This window comes from Dendrobium catenatum, unplaced genomic scaffold (genome assembly GCF_001605985.2).
Source record: "Dendrobium catenatum unplaced genomic scaffold, ASM160598v2 fragScaff_scaffold_133, whole genome shotgun sequence".
Classification (NCBI taxonomy): Eukaryota; Viridiplantae; Streptophyta; class Magnoliopsida; order Asparagales; family Orchidaceae; genus Dendrobium; species Dendrobium catenatum.
In genome coordinates this window covers 10092388-10111941 of record NW_021318595.1, presented here as the reverse complement: position 1 = coordinate 10111941, position 19554 = coordinate 10092388, and the positions used below count along the sequence as shown (strand labels likewise).

The following is a 19554-nucleotide window of genomic DNA, read 5'->3' as shown; positions in this document are numbered from 1 at the left end:
CCGTCCATCATTGCCCACCAATGAATAGAGTTGACATTCCTCATACTCCATTCCCCAATCACCCTAGCTCCTTGTCAAGTAATTATGTCAACTCTAGTGACAAGAAATGTTGGGCATTGTAATTTTAACCTATATACTCTATTAATTCAACAAACCAAGGCCTCATGGTTATTTCTATTTGAATCAAGTTTTTCGGGTGATTACTATGATATTTTCTAAAGGTTCATAATAAAATTTTTCATATATTTATTATTTCTATTTTAACTAGGGATACAAATAAATTGAATTTGAGAGTTTTTTTACTAGAGCTTGAATTTGACTAATTAGTCTAGTTAGTGCTTAAGCATATTTTTATAAATTTTAGTTGGTTCATTTGATATAAAAGATAGAAGACAATTTTAATTAAAATAACTATTGAAAAAAAAAAAAGAAATAAGTTGAGATAAAGAAGAGAGATCAATTTTTAAAAACAATATTATATTTTATATTAATAATATTTATGTGAGACAAATCAAGATTTAAGTCACCCTATCTCAAACATATATGAATCTCTAGTGGAATTTGACTTATAAGTTATTTATCAAGTCAAAGTTAAGATCATTATTTAGGCTATATTTGTGATAGGTTTAGGCCCGTGCTTTTTTCTTGTTTTTAAGATATTTTTTTATCAAAAGTCGTTTTACAAATTAATAAAAAGCCATCCAAAATGAAGTCTTAGGCTTCGTTTGGGACGGCTTTTTTATTGCTTTCTAAAACAGAGTTTTACTACAAATTTTTTATTTTTTATTAAAACTTCGTTTTAAAAAGCAGTAAAAAAAGCCGTCCCAAACAAAGCCTTAGTTTGACTGAATAAAAAAAATTAAAAATGATTTTTTATTGTGCATTTGTCTTCCTTAAAGCAGTACTAAGTCTTAGAAACTCAAAAAATTTGTTTCTGCAGCCACTAAAAGATCAAATGTTGTTAATGTCGTACTGTACAACACTATGAACTTGCTAGGAAGGAGGATTAAGAGATCTAGCTCAGTTCGATTGGCTAAAGGTCTCTTTTAGGGTTTTGCCTATTTATTTTTCTGGCAATCATAGATGGGTCTATCGATCAAAATAATAAATATAAGTTATCTTTATTGAAACGTTTATTATAGTGTAGTCCCATTTAAAAACCTTAAAAAAAAGAAAGTACATATTCATCAAAAGTCAAAAGAACCTTTTTTTTTAATGAAACAATAAATTGAAGGCATATTCCAAACAAATATTTATAAATAATGATTAATTGCCATGGATATATTTTGTATTATGAAATTTTAAATCATTATTACATTAATAAGTCGATGATATAATTACTTTATCTCCTGCAACACACACGTTGTACTAATTTATTCTCAAACAAATGTAACTGTGATCGGGCTACTAGCATAATATTTGTCGGAATCCCAACTCAACTGCCCATCCTTCACCTCCCCAGCCACCGGCAACGGCAAACCGCCCTTTAAGCTAAATTTCACTTCATAGCTCTTCTCCTCCCCCACTTGGTTAAATTGCAATGTCGTCGGACTTACCTCAACTCTTACCCCCTTCGGCTCCTCCACATCCACATTATAAGTTGACATTGCATCTCCAACATTCGTTACTTTCCTCACCACCTTCACCTCAGGCGTGCTCCCTCCAATACTCACACCAAAGGATGGATAGTTAAGCTGCTCTGGAGCTATTGCTTTCACATTTGCGCAATTCACCACCCCCTTTATGATCATTTGTACTTTATAGCTCGATTTATAATATCCGCATAGGTAATGTACATAGTCATAGTAATTTAGCTCATATATAATCCCAGGGTTCCTCGCTGCTTCTGGATTAATGTGGCCGGCTCCTCGCTCAAACACTGTAGCTGGATTGCCATCAAATTCATCAGTGATTGGATTCCCTTGACGATTAAATGTGTATGCGGTGGTCATAATCGCTGATTTGATTGCTGCTGGTGACCAGTTCGGATATATGTTTCTCAACAATGCCACCACACCTGACACGTGCGGGGTCGCCATAGACGTCCCACTTAAAAAGTTGAATATGGATCCAGTGACCCCCACAGGCCGTGGCCATGCAGCCAAGATGTTGACCCCTGGTGCAATCACATCTGGTTTTATGATCCCGCCATTTGCTAAGCTCGGTCCGCGGGATGAAAAGACGGCAATAGCTGGAGCTGAGTTGATTCCAAATTGGGTCCCACCAAATTTTATCGCCGCAGTTGTGTTATTCGTGTCCTTATAGTAATCTACAATGACCTTTGAACCAGTGTTGTTGAGATGCGAGGTAGGGAGCTCATGTACAAAGGCATTGGTAGTCTGTCCCGCCATCTTGTGGTTGAGCAAAATCATGGCGGCACCGCCTGAATTCAACACATTACGGCCTCGCACATCATCCTCGATGTCAAAACGAAAGCACGTGACAATTTTACCCTGAAGATTTAATTTTTTAAGCTCTTTTAAATTACAACCCTGGGAATCAGGTGTTCTAAGTTGAAAAGCTGGGAATGAGAGTGGAAGCTGAGTTGATGGAAAACTTGGTTGATAAGCTGACTCACCAACTAATTCTGAACCATTGCCAAGCAGCACCGATGCCACTATCTTTCTATCAATAGTGCTAGCCCCAACTGTTAGTATCCACGGACCGTCATTGGCTAATATGCTAGCTGTGGGCCCGTTGTTGGCAATTGCAGCACAAGGAATAATCCCTTTTGTTATAGCTGCAAATGAACCGACAACAACCGAGCTATCAAAGAGCTCGAGCTTGGCGGACCCCAGCGACATTTGAAGAATATCAACATGGTCACGAATAGCTTGTTCAATACCAGCATAAATATCAGAATCGGTGCCCACAGATTTGCCTGACGGACCGACAAATAAGACTTTGTAGATCGCTAGATGAGCGCGCGGGGCCATTCCAGAGGCTGTCCCTTGTGCTTGCCCACTCACATTAGCATTGTTAACGAAATTCCCAGCTGCGGTGCTCGCCACGTGGGTACCGTGGCCATCATTATCGTACGGGTTGGAGTACATGCCATGGCGGAACGCAATGGCACCGAGAAGCTTGTTGTTGCAAGTACGCGTGTTGCCCCAGTAGCACATGCCATTCCATTTGGGTGGAGCAGGAGCCATTCCATTGTTGTTGAAGGAAGGGTGGTTAGGGTTGATCCCAGTATCAATGACACCGATGATTTGGCCAGCACCCATGGAAGAGTCGGACCAGAGCGTATTCGATGGTTTGCCTTTGAGGGAGAGAAAGGTGGGGGTGTAGGTTGTGGAAGCATGGTATTCTTTTTCGGGGTAGGCGTTGATGAAGCCATCGAGTGATTCCATGGCTTCTACTTCTTCAGAGTTGAGGCGGGCAGCGAAGCCGGTGATGACTTCGCGGTAGGTATAGACCATGCGTGGTTCACCAGAGGCAAGGGTGGCATTTGGGAGGAAGGACATGTACCAATTTTTCAGGTCCCGAAAGCGAAGTGAGCGGTTAGAGCCACGACGAGGCTTCTCCACATGAACTATGTAGATAGGGGTTTTGGTAGGGTCGATGCCACCACCTTCGTCGGTGATGGGGAGGAATTGAGTGTAGACTAGTTGAAATATATTAGGTGAGAAGAAGCTGAGGAAGAAGAGAAAAAGGAGGTTGAGGATGGTAGTGCCCATGAATATCGAGATCATCAGTACTTGAAAGAAAAAATGACCTATATAATGCCCACAGCCAGAAAGGTTTATATAGCCGATGACAAGCTAAAAAAGGGCATCTTTGAGGAAAAATAATTGAAGTACGCAATGGCTAGACCAAATGATGGAGTTATATTAAGGGCTATTGATTACTTGATCAAAATACCTTTTCTCTTGGAATACAATGCTTCCTATGACATAGGGTGCAGTGTTTATCCTCATAGCCGATTTTCTGCAGAACTGGAAACTCATTATCACTTTCTATAATATTAAATCCTGTGGGATATATTCCACTGCTTCATATTTTACTGCAGGCAATACGTCTCTTCTCCGATTTTCTGTAGCCGCTTATCCGCTTTCCATTGCTTTTTAGCTTTTGAAAATCTTTTCACCGTCTCTTGATTAAGTTCTTTTTAGATCATTTTTATTATTTATTTTTTAAAAATAGTTTTTTAAAGTGTATTTTTTATGATTTTTTATTTTTTAAATAAATCAAATTATTTTAACAAACACTGAAAATTAATAATATCTTTTAGTATTTTGTGTATTTTAAAATTGAATATCATTACGGACCATCTGCGGCAACCCCCATTGTCGTTGAAAATCATCACTGTCACTGCCCACCACCAGCCTCTTTCAATGATCATTGTCCATTGCTGCCACTATTCTGCTAGCAACCGCCACCATCGTCGCATAAATAAATAAAAATGATAATTTTTTTAAAATTTCAAATATCTTCCGTTTTATCTCAATTTATAAACAAAATAACGTAAAAGCAACCCCAAACGGCTCATTAGAGTACTCCTAATTTATTCCAAATAATGTATTCCTAATTTAAAGATATAATAAACAATTCTAAAAATAAAATAAAATACGACGAGACGAATCCAACAAGCCCAAGATCGCCGAATTCCAACATCATTAAGACCTTCAAATGTTTGACAAATGGTGCACGGTCAAGAGATTCAATATCGGCCGTCCATTCGACCACTCTCTATTTACCCCTGATCTTACACCTATTTACAAGCTATGACACTTCAAAATATCTATAAATAGACCCCTCATCTCTCCTGAGAGAGAACCCAAGCAAGAACGGAGGAAGAAGGAAGAAGAGAAGATTAGGAGGGAAGAAACTCCTCCTCGACCACCGCCGGGATTCTGCCAGACTTCCACGGGACGCCGGAATTCCATCTGACTTCCAAATGATGACGGGATTTCGTCCAACATCCAACTGACATCGGAATTCTGCTCGATTTCGAAATTCTGCCCGATTTCCAAGTGACTCTGGAGTTTTTCCCGAATACCATCTAACACCGTAGTTCTGCCCGACGCCCGAGTGACACCGGAATTCTGTCGGACACCCGAGTGACGCCAGAATTCTTCCCAAGTGACGTAGGAATTCTGCCCGATGCCGGAATTCTGTCAGACTTCCAAACGACGCCAAAATTCTGCTCAACTTCGAAACGACGCCGGAATTCTACCCGACCTTCTAAGGACGCCAATATTCCGCCCGATCTCCAAGTGACGCCGGAACTCTGCCCGAAGTTGTAACTGACTTTCAATTCTAAAGAGATTCGTTGTAATCTGATTGTCCTAAATTTTAAGGACGAGTCACCCTCTTGTATTTCAAACAAACACTAGTGAAACTCTTTCAACTGGGCGTGACCCCGTGGTTTTTCCCCTTTAAGGGTTTTCCATGTAAAAATCTTGGTGTTGTTATTTCTCCTATGTTTGTGTACTAGATATTCGTACAACACTGACACAGAAGTTTTTTAACTCTATCGCCGCGTATATTATATATATATATATATATATATAAATGGATAATTCATTAAATTTAAAAAATGAGGAAATGTAGGGGTGGTGGACCGCTTCTTGCAACAGAAATCATGAAATGGGGAGATAGGGAGGCTTAGGTGTCCAAATTAACGTAGTTGTCGTTCTAAAAATAAGCACAAGAGATCAATTATAAAAAGCAGATTAGAGCAATATTACTTCTTCTATCAAATACCATCGTACCATCAGTCGATCTTAAGTGATTCGTGATCTTCATAATTCCCAGCAGAACTTTTTCTTTTCCTTCTTCTTCATTCTTCTTCTTTCTCCACTGTTAGTAATGGCTCACGGTTGCCCTTACTTCGACCCTGACTACATTCCAGCCTCGGAGTACATTCCCCCGCTTAGGTAATTAATTAATCTTAATCGTGTTAGTTAATTTTCTGTGATTTATAAGATTAGTTTGTGATCGTTGGCTTATTCATATTCAATAAAGTTGATGAATGAACACAACTCTCCTTAGCCTATTGGTTGAGAGCTTAGGCTTGCAACTAAGAGGTCAAAGGTTCGAGTCCATGTGTATGCGTTGTATGTGTGAGTTTGCTTAAATGGCCTAAATGTCCCAAAAAAAAAGTTGATGAATGTTTTTTGTTGGTGTCAGGGTGTGCACCGATAATGATACATGCGACAATTGTACTCTTGTCGAGGTATAAATTAATTATATAAACTAAATTATACTTCTTGCACAAATTGTGTTTGTTTTTATGATAAAATTTGATTTCTTTGTTGTGATTGAATGCGCGCAGGTGGATGGCGCTAGTAGGCGCAATATTCTTTTGAAAATGGTACAGGTCCTAAGCGATTTGGACCTCATCATTTCCAAATCCTACATTTCATTTGATGGTGATTGGTTCATGGATGTCTTCCACGTCACTGATCTTCAAGGCCGCAAACTTCGTGAGCCCTCTATTATAGGCTACATACAACAATCTCTTGACATTGCACAAAAACTTAAAGAATCTTTTGGCCTCGCACGAGTAAAAATCTGCAACGGCAACATAGTCGGTGTCGACCACTTCACCTCCGATTGCAATGCCTTTGAAGTAACCTTCATTGATCGCCCTGGCATCCTCTATGATATCTCTACTGTGCTCTTCGAGCTCTCATGTGCCATGGACTTCGGTGAAGTTTGGGCTCACAATGGTCTTGTGGCTTGTATCCTCTACATAAAGGAACAAGGCACGGGTCTACCCATCTTGGATCGAACCCGCTTGACTTACTTGGGGGACTATATGGCAAATGTAATGGAGGCCCACCACTTCCCTGGTGAGCAATGGGGGGTACGGCTACGAAGCCCGACAGCTTGTCGGATCCACACAGAGCGACGGTTGCATAAGATGTTGCAACAACATAAGGATTATGATGTTGGACCACTTCCATTGCCAGTCGAGGATGATCAATTGAGCTTGACTATTACAGCCATGGTGACTAATAAAAGGTTTGGTTGTGGCAATATAGGAGTGGTGTTTCGGCCTCAAGTGTCTGTTGAAAGTTGGAGGGGGAGGGATTGCTTGGTTGTGAATGTCAAGAGTAGTGATAGACCTAAGCTGATGTTTGACACAGTTTGTGCTCTAACATATTTAAATTATGATGAATTACATGGCTCTGTTATCTCTCATGGATCAGTCGCAATTCAGGTAACTTGATTAATTTTGAATTTTGAATTTTGAATTTATGAATATGGATTGAAGTTTTAATTTGTCAATGCAGGAATACTTTGTGCGGCAAATGAATGAGTGCATGCTGATTAATGAGATGGAGAGACAAAGTTTATTTCAAAGTTTGGTGGCGGCTGTTGAAAGGAGAATGTCTCAAGTGAGTACAAGTCTTTGAGCTTTTCGAGTATTTAAAAAGAATGATATATATAGATATGTGTGTGTGTTTATTTATTTATTTTTGAAGTACAAGGGCTAAAGGTGGAGGAGCGCATTTTGGATCGTCACGGCTTGCTTTCAAAGATGAGTAGAGTATTAAGAAAGAATAGCCTACACTCAACAAGGCATCCTTCTCCAAGGAGAAAGACACGGCTATTGGCACTTTACTACATTATTGATGACTCGTCGTCCACCATTGATGCCAAAAATATTGATCAACAAAGGCTGGAGGCAGTGCGCAATGAGATTGATGGGGACATCTTCTTTGAAAAGAAGAATGATTATAGCATCAACTCACCGGTTCGTAAAAAATGGAGCCTATTTTCTATGTTCTATATTTTGGGGAGGGCTTTGTGGTCTCATGTTAAGCGCCTCTTCAACAATATTAGTTTCATTAGATAAATTTTGTGCATCTTTTTTAATTCTTAATTTTTTAGTTTTTTTTTCCAACTACTTGTAGTAGTTTTTAGGGTTCAATAGCAGCAAAATTGTCTCTTTATTCATAATCTCGGTAACTATATAGCCCACAGCTCCCTCTTAGTTAGAGCTCATTTATTCTTATTAATATTTCATAAATGCAAATTAAGCACTCACCTCCCATTCAAAAAAGAAAAAAAAAAATAAACAAAATCGTTTAATATCAGTGGTGCGATCGTCTCTTTTATCTTATAATCGTTTAATATAAAATTTGAATTAATTTAGTGGCAATTTGAATTTTGAAATGCATGACCGTTGGAACTTCCGCTAAATAAATGGCCGGGTGCTAATGCAAATCGAAACCAAGCCTGTATAAGTTATAATATAATAGCCCGATCAAAATTATTATTTTATTCATTAGAAAAACTTTATAATACTCATAATAATATTTAAAAATATTGGAAAGAGAGATTGAGCATAGATATGATGAGTTACAAATGCTTCTCAAAACCAATTTGGGTTCATGCCTATTAGGTTTATTATGGAAGATATACATTTATTAAGAGGTTTGATGGAGAAGTATCAAGAGAATAAGGAGGATCTACGTATAATATTTATTGATTTAGATGAAACTTATGATAAAGTTTTAAGAGACGTGCTCTAAAGAGTTCTAAAAAAGAAAAGAGTTAAATATGCTTATATTCAAGTCATTAAGGATAAATATGCAGTTGTTGTTACTTGTGTTGTATCAAAGATTAGCTCTAAGCCCATATCATTTTGCTTCAATCATGGATGTTTTTATTAGAGATTTGCAATAGGATTTGCCTATTGTATGCTTTTTGTTGATGATATTCCTCTTTTTTATGAAGCTAGAGAATAAGTTGAAGGAAAACTTGAATTATGGAGGTCAATTTGAGATTCTAAAGGTTTTCGTTTGACTACATTTAAAATCGAATATATGAAGCGTAATTTTAATTGAAATAGATCTAGTGGTGGGATTGTGACTTTGAACAATAAAGTCTTTAAAAATAGTATATGTTTTAAATATCTTGGGTCTATTGTTTAAAGTGATGGTGAAATATATGAGGATATTATTGTTGAATTCAAATTGGATGGTTGAAGTGGAGAAATGCATCGGGCCTATTGTGTGATAGAGAAGTACTCATACTTAAAAGAATTGTATAAGATGATGGTGAAACCTACAATACTTTCTGGTGCAGACTATTGTTCATTAAAAGAGAAGCATACAATTAATTGTTGTGATGAGGATGCACAAGTGGATAAGTGGTTTGACTCTCAGAGATAGAATGAGAAATGAGAATATATGTTAAAAGTTTGAAGTAGCTCCAGTGATAGAAAAAATTAGAGAGAGTTATCTTAGATGGTTTAGTGACATAAAACATTAGCCTTCTGGTGATCATGTTAGGATAGTAGATGTGTTAGATATGGCCTATGATAAAAAAGGTAGAGGCTGAACTAAAAAGAACTTAATTTGAAAGTATTAGAAATAATCTTTTTGTATTAGACTTAAATGAGAGTTTGACTCTTAATATGATACAATGGAGAAAAATGATTCAGGTAGCTGGCCCCAAATAGTATGATCAAGGCTTGATATTATTATTTTTGTTCTATAATATTAAAAAAATATATATTTTTAATAATAATTTTATAGTGAGTTTTAAAGACAATTATTCATTAAAGGACCCTATGTCAATACGTAGGAAAATGTGAGGCACAATTCGAGCATTTGATTACCTTTTATATTCATGATCTTTATTGAGCTATAACTATTACAATTTTGAATAATAATCATTTATGAATGAGACAAAAAAAATCCGTTTTCCTTAAAATTATGGTATGCAATGACAACTTTAGCCACATTTTTTTATTTTAATGTCATAATTAAAAAAAATGCGGCTATTAATTGTACTAATTAAAAATTTTAATCATATTCTTTAAAATGTGGCTAAATTTTACATAAATTTTTATTATAAGTTACAAAAAAACAGCATTAAAAAGGATAAAAAAAAGAATTTAACTGAACGAGTTTAAAATGGAAGTAACATTCTGATTTTCTAAGTTCAAAAATAAATTTAAAATGGAAGTAACATTCTGATTTTCTAAGTTCAAAAATTAAAATTGATAATTTCTTGGACTCAATTAAAATTTTGGTTAGAATATTTGAATTTAATTTTTAAGAATAATATAAAAAAAATTGGCACCTACTATATAAATATAATAGAATTTTGCTATATATGTATATAAGTTTAAATTATTTATAAATTAAAATCACAAAAATATTTTATCATTTAATTACAAAAAAATAAAAAAAAAAATCGCCTTACTCAATTTTTTGGCCAAATCTTCTCCGTCTATCTTTTTTGCTTGCAACCTGTGGCCTCAAAGTCTCTCGCCCGAATTATGGACAAGCTTCTCTAGATTTATTTCTCGACCCGTCTCCTCAACCTCTTCCTCTAAGCCTGATCAGAGAGATTCTCTTAGTTAAGCCAGAGAGATGTCGGTAAGAAACTACTCTTCGCTGATCTTTTTCATAAAGCTATTGAAAGCCTCTATATAAAGATTTAAACTATATTTCACGAGTGAGAGGCTGTCTTCCTTTCCGTGAGAAGTGGCGGGGAGCTCTTGGGATTTTCACCATTTTAGGGGATTTTCTCCATTAAAAAAAAGCAAGTTTGGCTTTGGATGCTCACTATTCCATCCACTTGTCTCCAAATCTCTGAGAAAAAAATGCTGATTTTGACTTTTTTGTTGTGAATCAGGGCATCAGGTTTGCTTAAGGAAGAAAGATTTGGTTTTTTACTTTGGTTCTTTCACTTCTGCATCTTATGGCTTCTTACGTGCTCAATGGGAAACCCCCAATGGGATTGGGTTTTGTTGGTTCTTCGATTCATGGCAAATCCAGTCTAAAATTAGGGTTTGTTTCCTTTGATGGAAGGAGAAGGATAAACATTTCTTCACCCAGATGCAGCATCTCCTCTTCTCGACCCGCTTCCCAACCTAGGTTTATACAGCACAAAAAAGAGGCGTTTTGGTTCTATAGGTTTCTGTCCATTGTCTACGATCATGTCATAAACCCTGGGCATTGGACTGAAGACATGAGGGATGAGGCCCTTGAACCTGCAGATCTTTATGATGCTAGGATGAAGGTTGTAGACGTAGGAGGAGGAACTGGATTTACTACACTGGGAATTATTAAGCATATAAATCCCGAGAATGTTACTATTCTAGACCAGTCACCGCACCAGCTTGCTAAGGCAAGGCAAAAGGAAGCTTTGAAAGAGTGCACGATCATTGAAGGTGACGCAGAGGAATTGCCATTCCCCACGGATTCTGTTGATCGATATATCTCTGCTGGAAGGTGAGATTTATATTGGCAGATTTGAATTGCATGCCCTTAGTTTTTTGTTATGATGAAAGTTTGTGATCTATGTTGCTGGTTTATTGATGGATCTTTCCTATTAATGTACTGATTAATAGCATTTTTTCCTTGGATATACAATTTTCTTTCTCTTATCATGTCCATTTATTAGGTAGAGTGGAAAACTTTTCTCTTTTTCTCATGCATGGCTCATCAGTGGTAGCATATAATCTGGAATAGAGAAGTAACTCAGGAGTAGACCTTGCATTGCCCAAGTATGTACTTCAAATGATTTAACTTAGATTGACAGGAAGTGCCGCCCTTAACAGCAATGGAGGGAAGGAAAAGAGCCATAAGTATGGTAATGAAGATGATGAAATTTGATACTTGGCTTTCTAGTATTGAAGATGATGATGAAATTTCTTTTCTATGAAGATTTGTTTATGATCAAACTCTTTTTTCAATTAAAGATTGGAAGATTTTTCTGCTTAGATTTTCGACATTGTCTATTTTACTTGAGCTGTAGGTAGAACCATTTTATTCATTGGAGTTTCAAGATTTGAAAACTAACCATCACAATTGTATTTCTGAGTCCAATCAAGTAAATCCGAAAATAACAAAAGCAATCTAAGCAGTACTTTTTGCTATTAAAGAACTTTGTTGTGTTCAACCATTAGAGATCAGCTTTATAATTCTTCCATTCATTCTTATTGAGTGCAACATGCTATATCAATTTTAGTTTTCACCAATTTTCTATATGGTTTAATTAGGCTTTCATTTCTGTAACTTTTTTCAAATCCTTTTTCAGTAAATGCATATTTTCATTTTATTAGAGCATCTTTTGTTGTACATTGTATATTCTCAAACAACCAAAAGGTCATTTTCTACTACCTTGTAGGTGGCACTCTCATTATTTTTGTAATATTATCATTTCTGATGGCATCTCCTTGCAATTTTGGCATGTATTTGTTTTTATATTTTCATTTCTACCTCATTAATTTGTTCTATGATTTACTATTTTGTTGCTTGATACTCAGATGCATGTAGCATAGCTGGTTGACTTTTACAAAAATGATTATCTCCATTGTTCTAGCAGATTTATTTTGTAAAAGATTTTGTTTATTATGACTCTGTTTGACTATTTTCTAATCATCTCCATATTCAATACAAAAAATATCATATTAATAGTGATATAATACAGTTTTGCTATAAGTTTTATTATAATTGAAATATGCTTGATCATTTGACAACTATTACTCAGCTCTTCACCTATTGGCGATCACAATATCAACTTTTGTGAAACTCAACCATATATCACCAATTTCCCACCTTAAAATTGTAGAAAATGTACTGTACTTTTGTTTCTAAGTATGCAAATTATCTGATTTTGTCGCTTCAGCATTGAGTACTGGCCAGATCCACAGCGTGGAATTGTAGAGGCATACCGTGTTCTTAGACTTGGAGGAATAGCCTGCATAATTGGCCCTGTATACCCAACCTTTTGGCTTTCTCGCTTCTTTGCTGACTTGTGGATGCTCTTCCCAAAGGAAGAAGAATATATCGAATGGTTTAAGAAAGCTGGATTTAAAGACGTGAAGCTGAAAAGAATAGGTCCAAAATGGTATCGCGGCGTAAGACGCCATGGACTCATTATGGGATGCTCGGTGACCGGAGTTAAAAGAGAATCTGGGGAATCTCCTCTGAAGGTATTATGTATTCTCCTGCAAGTTGAAGATGTTTTTTTCTATGTTCTCTTTTTTGTTCCGATTGATTTCTTATTCTTATATATGTTTTTGCATGTTTCCAACATGTAGAATAAAAAGTTAGGACTGAAAGCTTAAATTTTTTTATTTAGCCCGGGCAGATATGAGGATGATGGAATGAATATGTGACAAAATTAAAGATAAATTGATAACCTTTTTATATTAGAGCAATAGTGAATGTAGCATCTGTTGAAGATAAGCTGTGGAATATGGGTTGGTGGTTTGGACATATATAATGAAAAATAGAAATAGAAAGTGCGCCGAATAAATTAGTATCGAAAGATTAGGAAGAAAAAAAATGCAATCTCCCAGATAACATAGATTGAACTTGTACAAAATAGATTTGACACTTACGCCAAATAAGTAAGACTTCGTTTGGGACGGTTTTCTTACTGCTTCTTAAAGAAGTAGAAAGCTGGTTTAAGAAGCAGTAAGAAAGCCGTCTCAAACGAAGCCTAAGCAGGAATGAATAGAAAATGATGATTCATGAATTCAAAAGATAAGCCTAAAAGTTGTTAATTGTTATATAATTATTACAGGCCGGAAATTGGGTTGAATCCACTTAAATGCAATGTCACGTTTCATTTTTATTGAAGCTTTGCTGGATTTAATATAAAGTGGTCTTAAATGCAGCTTGGACCGAAGGCTGAGGCTGTTGAGAAGTCTGTGAATCCCTTTGCCTTTCTCTTACGTTTCATTTTGGGCACCGTTGCGGCTACCTACTACGTCTTGGTGCCTGTTTACATGTGGATTAAAGATCAGATAGTACCGAAGGGAAAGCCAATTTGAAGAAGAAGAAGAAGATGAAGATGAAGAAGAAGATGATGGTGAATGAGAGAGAGGCGGGAGGAGAATTTCCAGTAGGAGAACTATATTTAATGGTGTAAACTATTGTGTTAAGCTAGAACAGTTGGTTCTACTTGTCCTGGAGGTGTTGTTAGTTGCCATTTGTATTCCTAGTCTTTGGCACTCGAGAATTTGACTTCATTTAATTTAATAATTTTTGATGTAGCAACTATGAAGTTACATATTTTTTAGACGCTGGGCCTGGTATTAAGAATGTCATTATGTCATATTAAGAATTATTCTGTGTAATCCGGATGGGAAGAATCATCTGAATATGTGAGTATATATAGTATGTATACTCACATATTTGAACGATTTTTCTCGTCTGGATTCTGCATAGAATAATTGCTCCATATTTACATGTCAAACAATTTTTTAGGGTATGTTAGGAAAAGTTTTCTTATTTTTTTATTTTTCAGTCTACTATCATATTTTCATTGTTTTTTTGTTGCATTTTAAAAATTTATGATGAAAACTTTTTTTTATAGTAAGATATTCAATAGTGTAGGAGATAAAAAAATCAGTCTTTCTTTTTATAAATTATTTGCCATACCCAAGATACATTTCAACAAAATTATTTTTTCTATATTTTTAGGCTTCTGTTATATGTGCATTTAATTTTTTTTTTAATTGTGATGAAAAATTATTTTTTTATAATTATATATGATAATCTAATGGATTAGACGAGTGATAATTATAGAAAAAAATAAAAAATTGTGGTCTATTTATAGAAAAAATGTTAATGATACCCTTTATATACTTCAAATTATTATTTTTATAATTATTTTTAAAGATTATTGCTCTCAAATGGACCTCAATCTTTTAAGTTTTTTTTTTTTTTTTTTTCTAACTTGAGCCCACGTTCATCATATTTGCAATAATTAAAGTTCCTAACTAACAAATCAAAATGAACTTAAATATAAATTTGCTATCCTTACCTCTTCTCGAACCCAACGGTATAAAATTTTATTTGACATTTGTGAATCAAGATCTTCCAATAATAATTTGTCAATTGCATTACTAGTTCTGAAATTGAGTTCAAAGATTTGTCTAAAATTTTATTTTTGAAAATTGCATGAAAGATGAATTTCAGTTGTAGAAGCTACTGAATTAGCTTCAATTTTATGATTTTATTTTTTAAAATAATAACAAAAGTACAAAATTAATAAGAAGATAAATTACACTATTTTAACCAAAATTTACAGCTAATTCAGCAGAAATTTTCACAAAAAAAGGTGTTAGAAACCACAATGAAATTCACCTCTGCAGCAAGAAATTAATTTGTGCTGACACCAGACGATCCAGAGGCCAATCAGAAAGCGCCATATCACCTGATACACAGTGGTGCCAAGCACCGGTACCGAGCAAAAAATAACATGACACATTCTGATTATTCTCCAGCCATCCAGGTCCACAGAATAATTTCCTCTCAAAAAGCCACCATCTTTTTCAATCCTTGGTAATAATAATCATTGTAACAATGGTCTGTATCAAGTACAACATGATAGATTTAACCAACAAAATCCTGATAGAATCATGCTTAAAACCCAACAAAACTTGAAACAAACTTCAGAAACCATAAATAACATCTTACAAAATACAAACAATTGTAAGTTGATCTAAACGTGAAGAATGTAAACTCATTTGCCCCAAATATTCAAAGTTTGGATAAAACATATACTGAAACCAATAGAGTAAGATGAAATGCAAGCCTGGGCAAAAAGACTGGTGGTTTCAGGGTTCCCCATCTCCATAGGAAACCAGACCTTTGTGTCCAGCCGGACTGCTGGACCTGGACCTGCTTAGAGACGCTGCTTTCTTGCTCTTGCCTGCATCAGGAGACCTGGAGCGACTAATGGATCTAGATTTTGCTCTCCATTGAGGACTGGTCCTTCTTGGACCAAGACGAGATCGAAGCGCGCCACCAACAATTGGGCGATGCCCGCCTGCCGGACTTCGACTTCGGCTTCTCCTTGGACTCGAGCTCCGGTCGCGATTATGGCGCTGATACCTAGGACTGCGAGAATTGCTCCTGCTTCGCATTCTTCTGCCACGATATCTGGTAATTGAACAATGCAGCATATGTTACTTCTGTAGTATAATCAAACAAAAATATAACTTCTAATGTCAGTAAATAAATGGATAGGACTAAAAGTTATGAGGATGAGTATATCCTTAAAACGATCGCATCACCATGAGATAAAGCCATATTGCGTCAAATAATATTCGAACTAAACAAAATTACTGATGCAAGTTAACGCTAGGAAGTAGCTTTTCTGTTTTTATTGTTAAAAGTATTTCTCAATCATAGTTTCGGGCTTCGTTTGGGGGACAGCTTTCTAATGCAAATTTTTAGTATAATTTTTTTTAATTTAATTTTTTTATTAGAAAGCAATAAGAAAACTGTCCCAAATGAAGCCTCAATCATTACTCAAAATCAACTTTTCTACAACAAAAATTTAAATGCGCAATAAAAAATTTGTCCCAAATGAAAGTTTTAGTTGGGGACAACAATCACTTCTAAGAAAGTAGTTCATTGCAATGGAGGATCAAAGTGATAATTACAGCTTAATATTAATTCAATATTGGTATATACAAATAAACATGGGAAAATAGGCCAAAGGAAGAACCCAACATGCCAAGCAATTCAAGTAGAAGGAGACTGAACCGGCCGGTTCGACCAGTTGGATGGTGAATCAATCAATTGGCAGGTCCAATACATCAAATCAATTGAAACTGGCTTAAACCGCCAGTTCGATCAGGGAACCGGGAACCAATCCTAATTATAAAGAATCCACTTATTCAATACCCCTATTAAACATCGTTGATCAATAATCCAAGGGCTAAAACTTTTACCATAAATTAAAAAAATCAAATTTATTAATTTATAAAAGCTAAAAGGTTTATATCAAAATTCCACAACCCTATTCCCCCAAATCACCAAAATAAAAAATGGCTACCCTCCCTTGCGTGAAACGTTATTCACCCTCGCACTCCCTCCTTATCGGCGATCCTCAAACTTTATCATTGTCGGACATTTGACAGTGTGACATCCTCCTTAAACCACAACGATTCCACCCTTTTGCTTCGTATTTTTTATAATTATTGCACATATTATTTGTATATGAATTCTATTTATTATCATATATTTATATTATTGCAACATTATTACATCATTATTATATCATTTAGATCATATTTAAATATTTTTTAAATTTATTACATCACCTGATTCAACCCTAAGTTCAAACCCAATCGAATCATTAAACCTTAAACCTCTCCTGCTAATTTAAAACCAGGTAACCTTTAAGAGACAATTAACAATAGACCAATTTCAAGACTTTCACTGAGTTAATAGTATTTTGAATGCAAAATATAAGATGCAATTTTGCTAGTTTGTAAATAATACAAAATATTCATTAATTAACTGTTCATAGTGGCTCACCTACATATTCACTCGTAGTTTTGTCTTTATATTAATTGTAATGAGCAATGTTGTCATTTTCAAGTTTAGGATAAATTTGATTATTGTCAAATTTTATAGAATATTTTAATATAAATAAAAGTTTGATGGTCTTATAATTATTATTAATTTTCATGAAAGTTTATGTATCCAATATCGTTTATTAATTTTGAATTTTAAGATGAAGGGTTGAATATGAAAAATAAAGTAAAACGTTGTTCTATGATTAGATGGGGCCTTTAAAAAAGACAAATAATAATATTTTTTAGAGTAAGATTCGAGATCTTAAGATTTTGTCTGTGCATGAATAAGCTAATCTTATGTGGAAAAAAATAACTAGTGCTATTAAGAATGTTGCAAAGGATGTGCTTGGAGTATCAAAAGAAAAAACTCCAAATAATAAAAATAGTTGGTGGTGAAATCAAAATATGTAAAAAAAGTTAAAAATAAGAAACTTTGTTAGAAAAATTGGTTTAGATGTAAAAACCCTAAAAATTGAGAAAAATATTAAGAGACATGTAAGGAGTCTAAGAAAGTAATATGCAATGCAAATTTTAACTTTTAAGAATTTATATCATAGATTAAATACTAAGGTGGGCGAAAGATAGATGTATAAGTTAGCCAAATAAGAGATATGAGCAGTAAAGATTTAGTTCAAGTGAAGTGCATTAAGGATGTAGATTAAAAAATACTTTTATTAGAAGAGGATATTCAACAAAAGTAAATGAGATATTTTGCTAAGCTTTTCAATTAAGATTGTAAGAATATGAATAACTTTTGTGATTTTAGCATTCTAAATGAAAATAGATAGTTTTATTTTTATAGGCGTATTAGTAAAACCAAAGTTAAAAAAGCTATAAAAAAATGAAGTGTGGAAAAGCTATTAGACCTAATGATATTAAATAGAGGTGTGGAAAGGCATAGGAGATGAAGAAATTTCTTGGCTTACTAATTTTTTTAATATTATTTTGGAGACTAAAAAGATGTCAAATGAGTAGAGAATGAGTGTGTTGATTCCTATTTTTAAGAATAAAAGTGATGCACAATATTGTGCAAATTATAAAAGAATTAAATTAATGTGTCATACTTTAAAACTTTGGGAGAGAGTTATGGAGCATAGACTACATCGTGATACTATTGTTTCTCAAAATCAATTTGTATTCATGCTTGGTAGATCTACTATGGAAGCTATACATTTATTTAGAGGTTTGATGGAGAAGCATAGAGAGAATAAGGAGGATCTACATATGATATTTATTGATTTAGAGAAAGCATATGATAAAGTTCCAAGAGAAGTGATATAGAGAGTTCTAGAAAAAAAAGGGGTCAATACTGCTTATATTCAAGTCATTATGGATATGCATCCAGGAGCTGTTGTGTTCAAACATTGTGGGCTCCGAAAATTCCATTTTAGTGTTTTGTGATCCCGGCCTCTCCGCGTCATAGATCTATTTTTATTTTAAGCGTTTGTGTAATGATGACGGTAGAGAGTTTTAACGAGATTAGGTTCCGGAGGAATTTTCAGAAGGCAGATTGAGTTTTAGATAAGACACTACCCAGAGATTTTGCCCTCATTTGGTGAGGACTTTTTGATCTGAGTTCTAGTTTCCTATAGGCACAAGCCCTTATAGTTAATTACCCCTCCCGATTATAAGAGAGAACTTTCGATTAAGGCTAATCGTTAAGGAGATCATATGAATCATAAATCCAATGTATAATAACAACAATTTTAGGGTTTTGAATCTTAGATTTAAATTTTGAAGTTTGGAATTTGAAGTTTATCACCATAAACTTAAAACTGGTGGTGAGGGGAAAGAAGACGAGCCCGATCAAGATCCCATGATTTCGTCGTCCCGAGCTATCATGTTCCCTGATCTACTTAGTCAGAGGAGGTAGTTGACCCAACATGACAGAAGGCACCTTGTTGGCAGCTGTGAAAACCCGAAAATGCTGTTTTAGACCTCGCACGCTTTTCAAAGCGCCGCGACGAGTTTTAAGTGAAAAATTCAATGTTGTCGGATTTCGACGGGATTAATTTTATAAAATTCTACGCAAAATTCTAAGAAATTTGGTATATAAAACTTATATTTGATTTTGCTTAATTTAGGAAATAAAAATTAGAGAAGTTTCTTAATACCCAAAGTACCCCTAATGTTTATTCAAGCATGGGTTGTTTAAGTGAGGGCATAGAGGTCTTTTGGCATTTTTCCTTCCTCTCTATTAAGCAAACCGAGCCTCCCCCACTCATATCACGCACGGTTTGGCCGAACGAAAGAGG

General features: G+C 35.0%; 4 protein-coding genes across 8 annotated transcripts in view; 2 read left to right on the top strand and 2 right to left on the bottom strand.

Annotated features, from left to right (window-relative positions):
• Window positions 1–1379: 1379 nt before the first annotated feature.
• On the bottom strand, window positions 1380–3680 carry LOC110110015 (subtilisin-like protease SBT1.7). Its single transcript, XM_020841295.1, has one exon. It carries the CDS (start codon window positions 3678–3680, stop codon window positions 1380–1382), a length of 2301 nt encoding a protein of 766 aa, XP_020696954.1.
• A 2134-nt stretch (window positions 3681–5814) lies between these two features.
• On the top strand, window positions 5815–7810 carry LOC110110016 (ACT domain-containing protein ACR4-like). Its single transcript, XM_020841296.2, has 5 exons — window positions 5815–5882; window positions 6136–6181; window positions 6281–7171; window positions 7245–7353; window positions 7437–7810. Exons 1-5 carry the CDS (start codon window positions 5815–5817, stop codon window positions 7808–7810), a joined length of 1488 nt encoding a protein of 495 aa, XP_020696955.2.
• Window positions 7811–10186: 2376 nt separating this feature from the next.
• Window positions 10187–14004, top strand: LOC110110033 (2-methyl-6-phytyl-1,4-hydroquinone methyltransferase 1, chloroplastic). 3 transcript variants are annotated; one of them, XM_020841316.2, is made up of 4 exons: window positions 10187–10346; window positions 10606–11204; window positions 12604–12910; window positions 13601–14004. In XM_020841316.2, exons 2-4 carry the CDS (start codon window positions 10672–10674, stop codon window positions 13754–13756), a joined length of 996 nt encoding a protein of 331 aa, XP_020696975.1. In that variant the 5' UTR covers window positions 10187–10346; window positions 10606–10671; the 3' UTR covers window positions 13757–14004. The 3 variants fall into 3 exon arrangements, with proteins under 3 accessions (XP_020696975.1, XP_020696976.1, XP_028555788.1); XM_020841317.2 differs by lacking the exon at window positions 10187–10346 and adding an exon at window positions 10353–10512; XM_028699955.1 differs by lacking the exon at window positions 10187–10346 and adding an exon at window positions 10353–10516.
• Window positions 14005–15258: 1254 nt separating this feature from the next.
• The window catches only part of LOC110110019 (peptidyl-prolyl cis-trans isomerase CYP63), a 34073-nt gene continuing 29777 nt past the window's right edge, over window positions 15259–19554 (bottom strand). For all 3 annotated transcript variants that reach the window (XM_020841299.2, XM_020841300.2, XM_028699948.1), the window contains exon 14: window positions 15259–15872. In XM_020841299.2, the coding sequence (XP_020696958.1) occupies window positions 15548–15872 (325 nt within the window). In that variant the 3' untranslated portion in view covers window positions 15259–15547. The remainder of the gene's footprint in view (window positions 15873–19554) is intronic.

Coding starts and splice junctions, on each gene's coding strand:
- LOC110110033 (XM_020841316.2), top strand. CDS start 10,672: ATGGCTTCTTACGTGCTCAATGGGAAACCCCCAATGGGATTGGGTTTT. Junction 11,205..12,603: donor CGATATATCTCTGCTGGAAG/GTGAGATTTATA, acceptor TTGTCGCTTCAG/CATTGAGTACTGGCCAGATC. Junction 12,911..13,600: donor CTGGGGAATCTCCTCTGAAG/GTATTATGTATT, acceptor TCTTAAATGCAG/CTTGGACCGAAGGCTGAGGC.
- LOC110110015 (XM_020841295.1), bottom strand. CDS start 3,680: ATGGGCACTACCATCCTCAACCTCCTTTTTCTCTTCTTCCTCAGCTTC.
- LOC110110016 (XM_020841296.2), top strand. CDS start 5,815: ATGGCTCACGGTTGCCCTTACTTCGACCCTGACTACATTCCAGCCTCG. Junction 5,883..6,135: donor GAGTACATTCCCCCGCTTAG/GTAATTAATTAA, acceptor TGTTGGTGTCAG/GGTGTGCACCGATAATGATA. Junction 7,172..7,244: donor ATGGATCAGTCGCAATTCAG/GTAACTTGATTA, acceptor TTGTCAATGCAG/GAATACTTTGTGCGGCAAAT.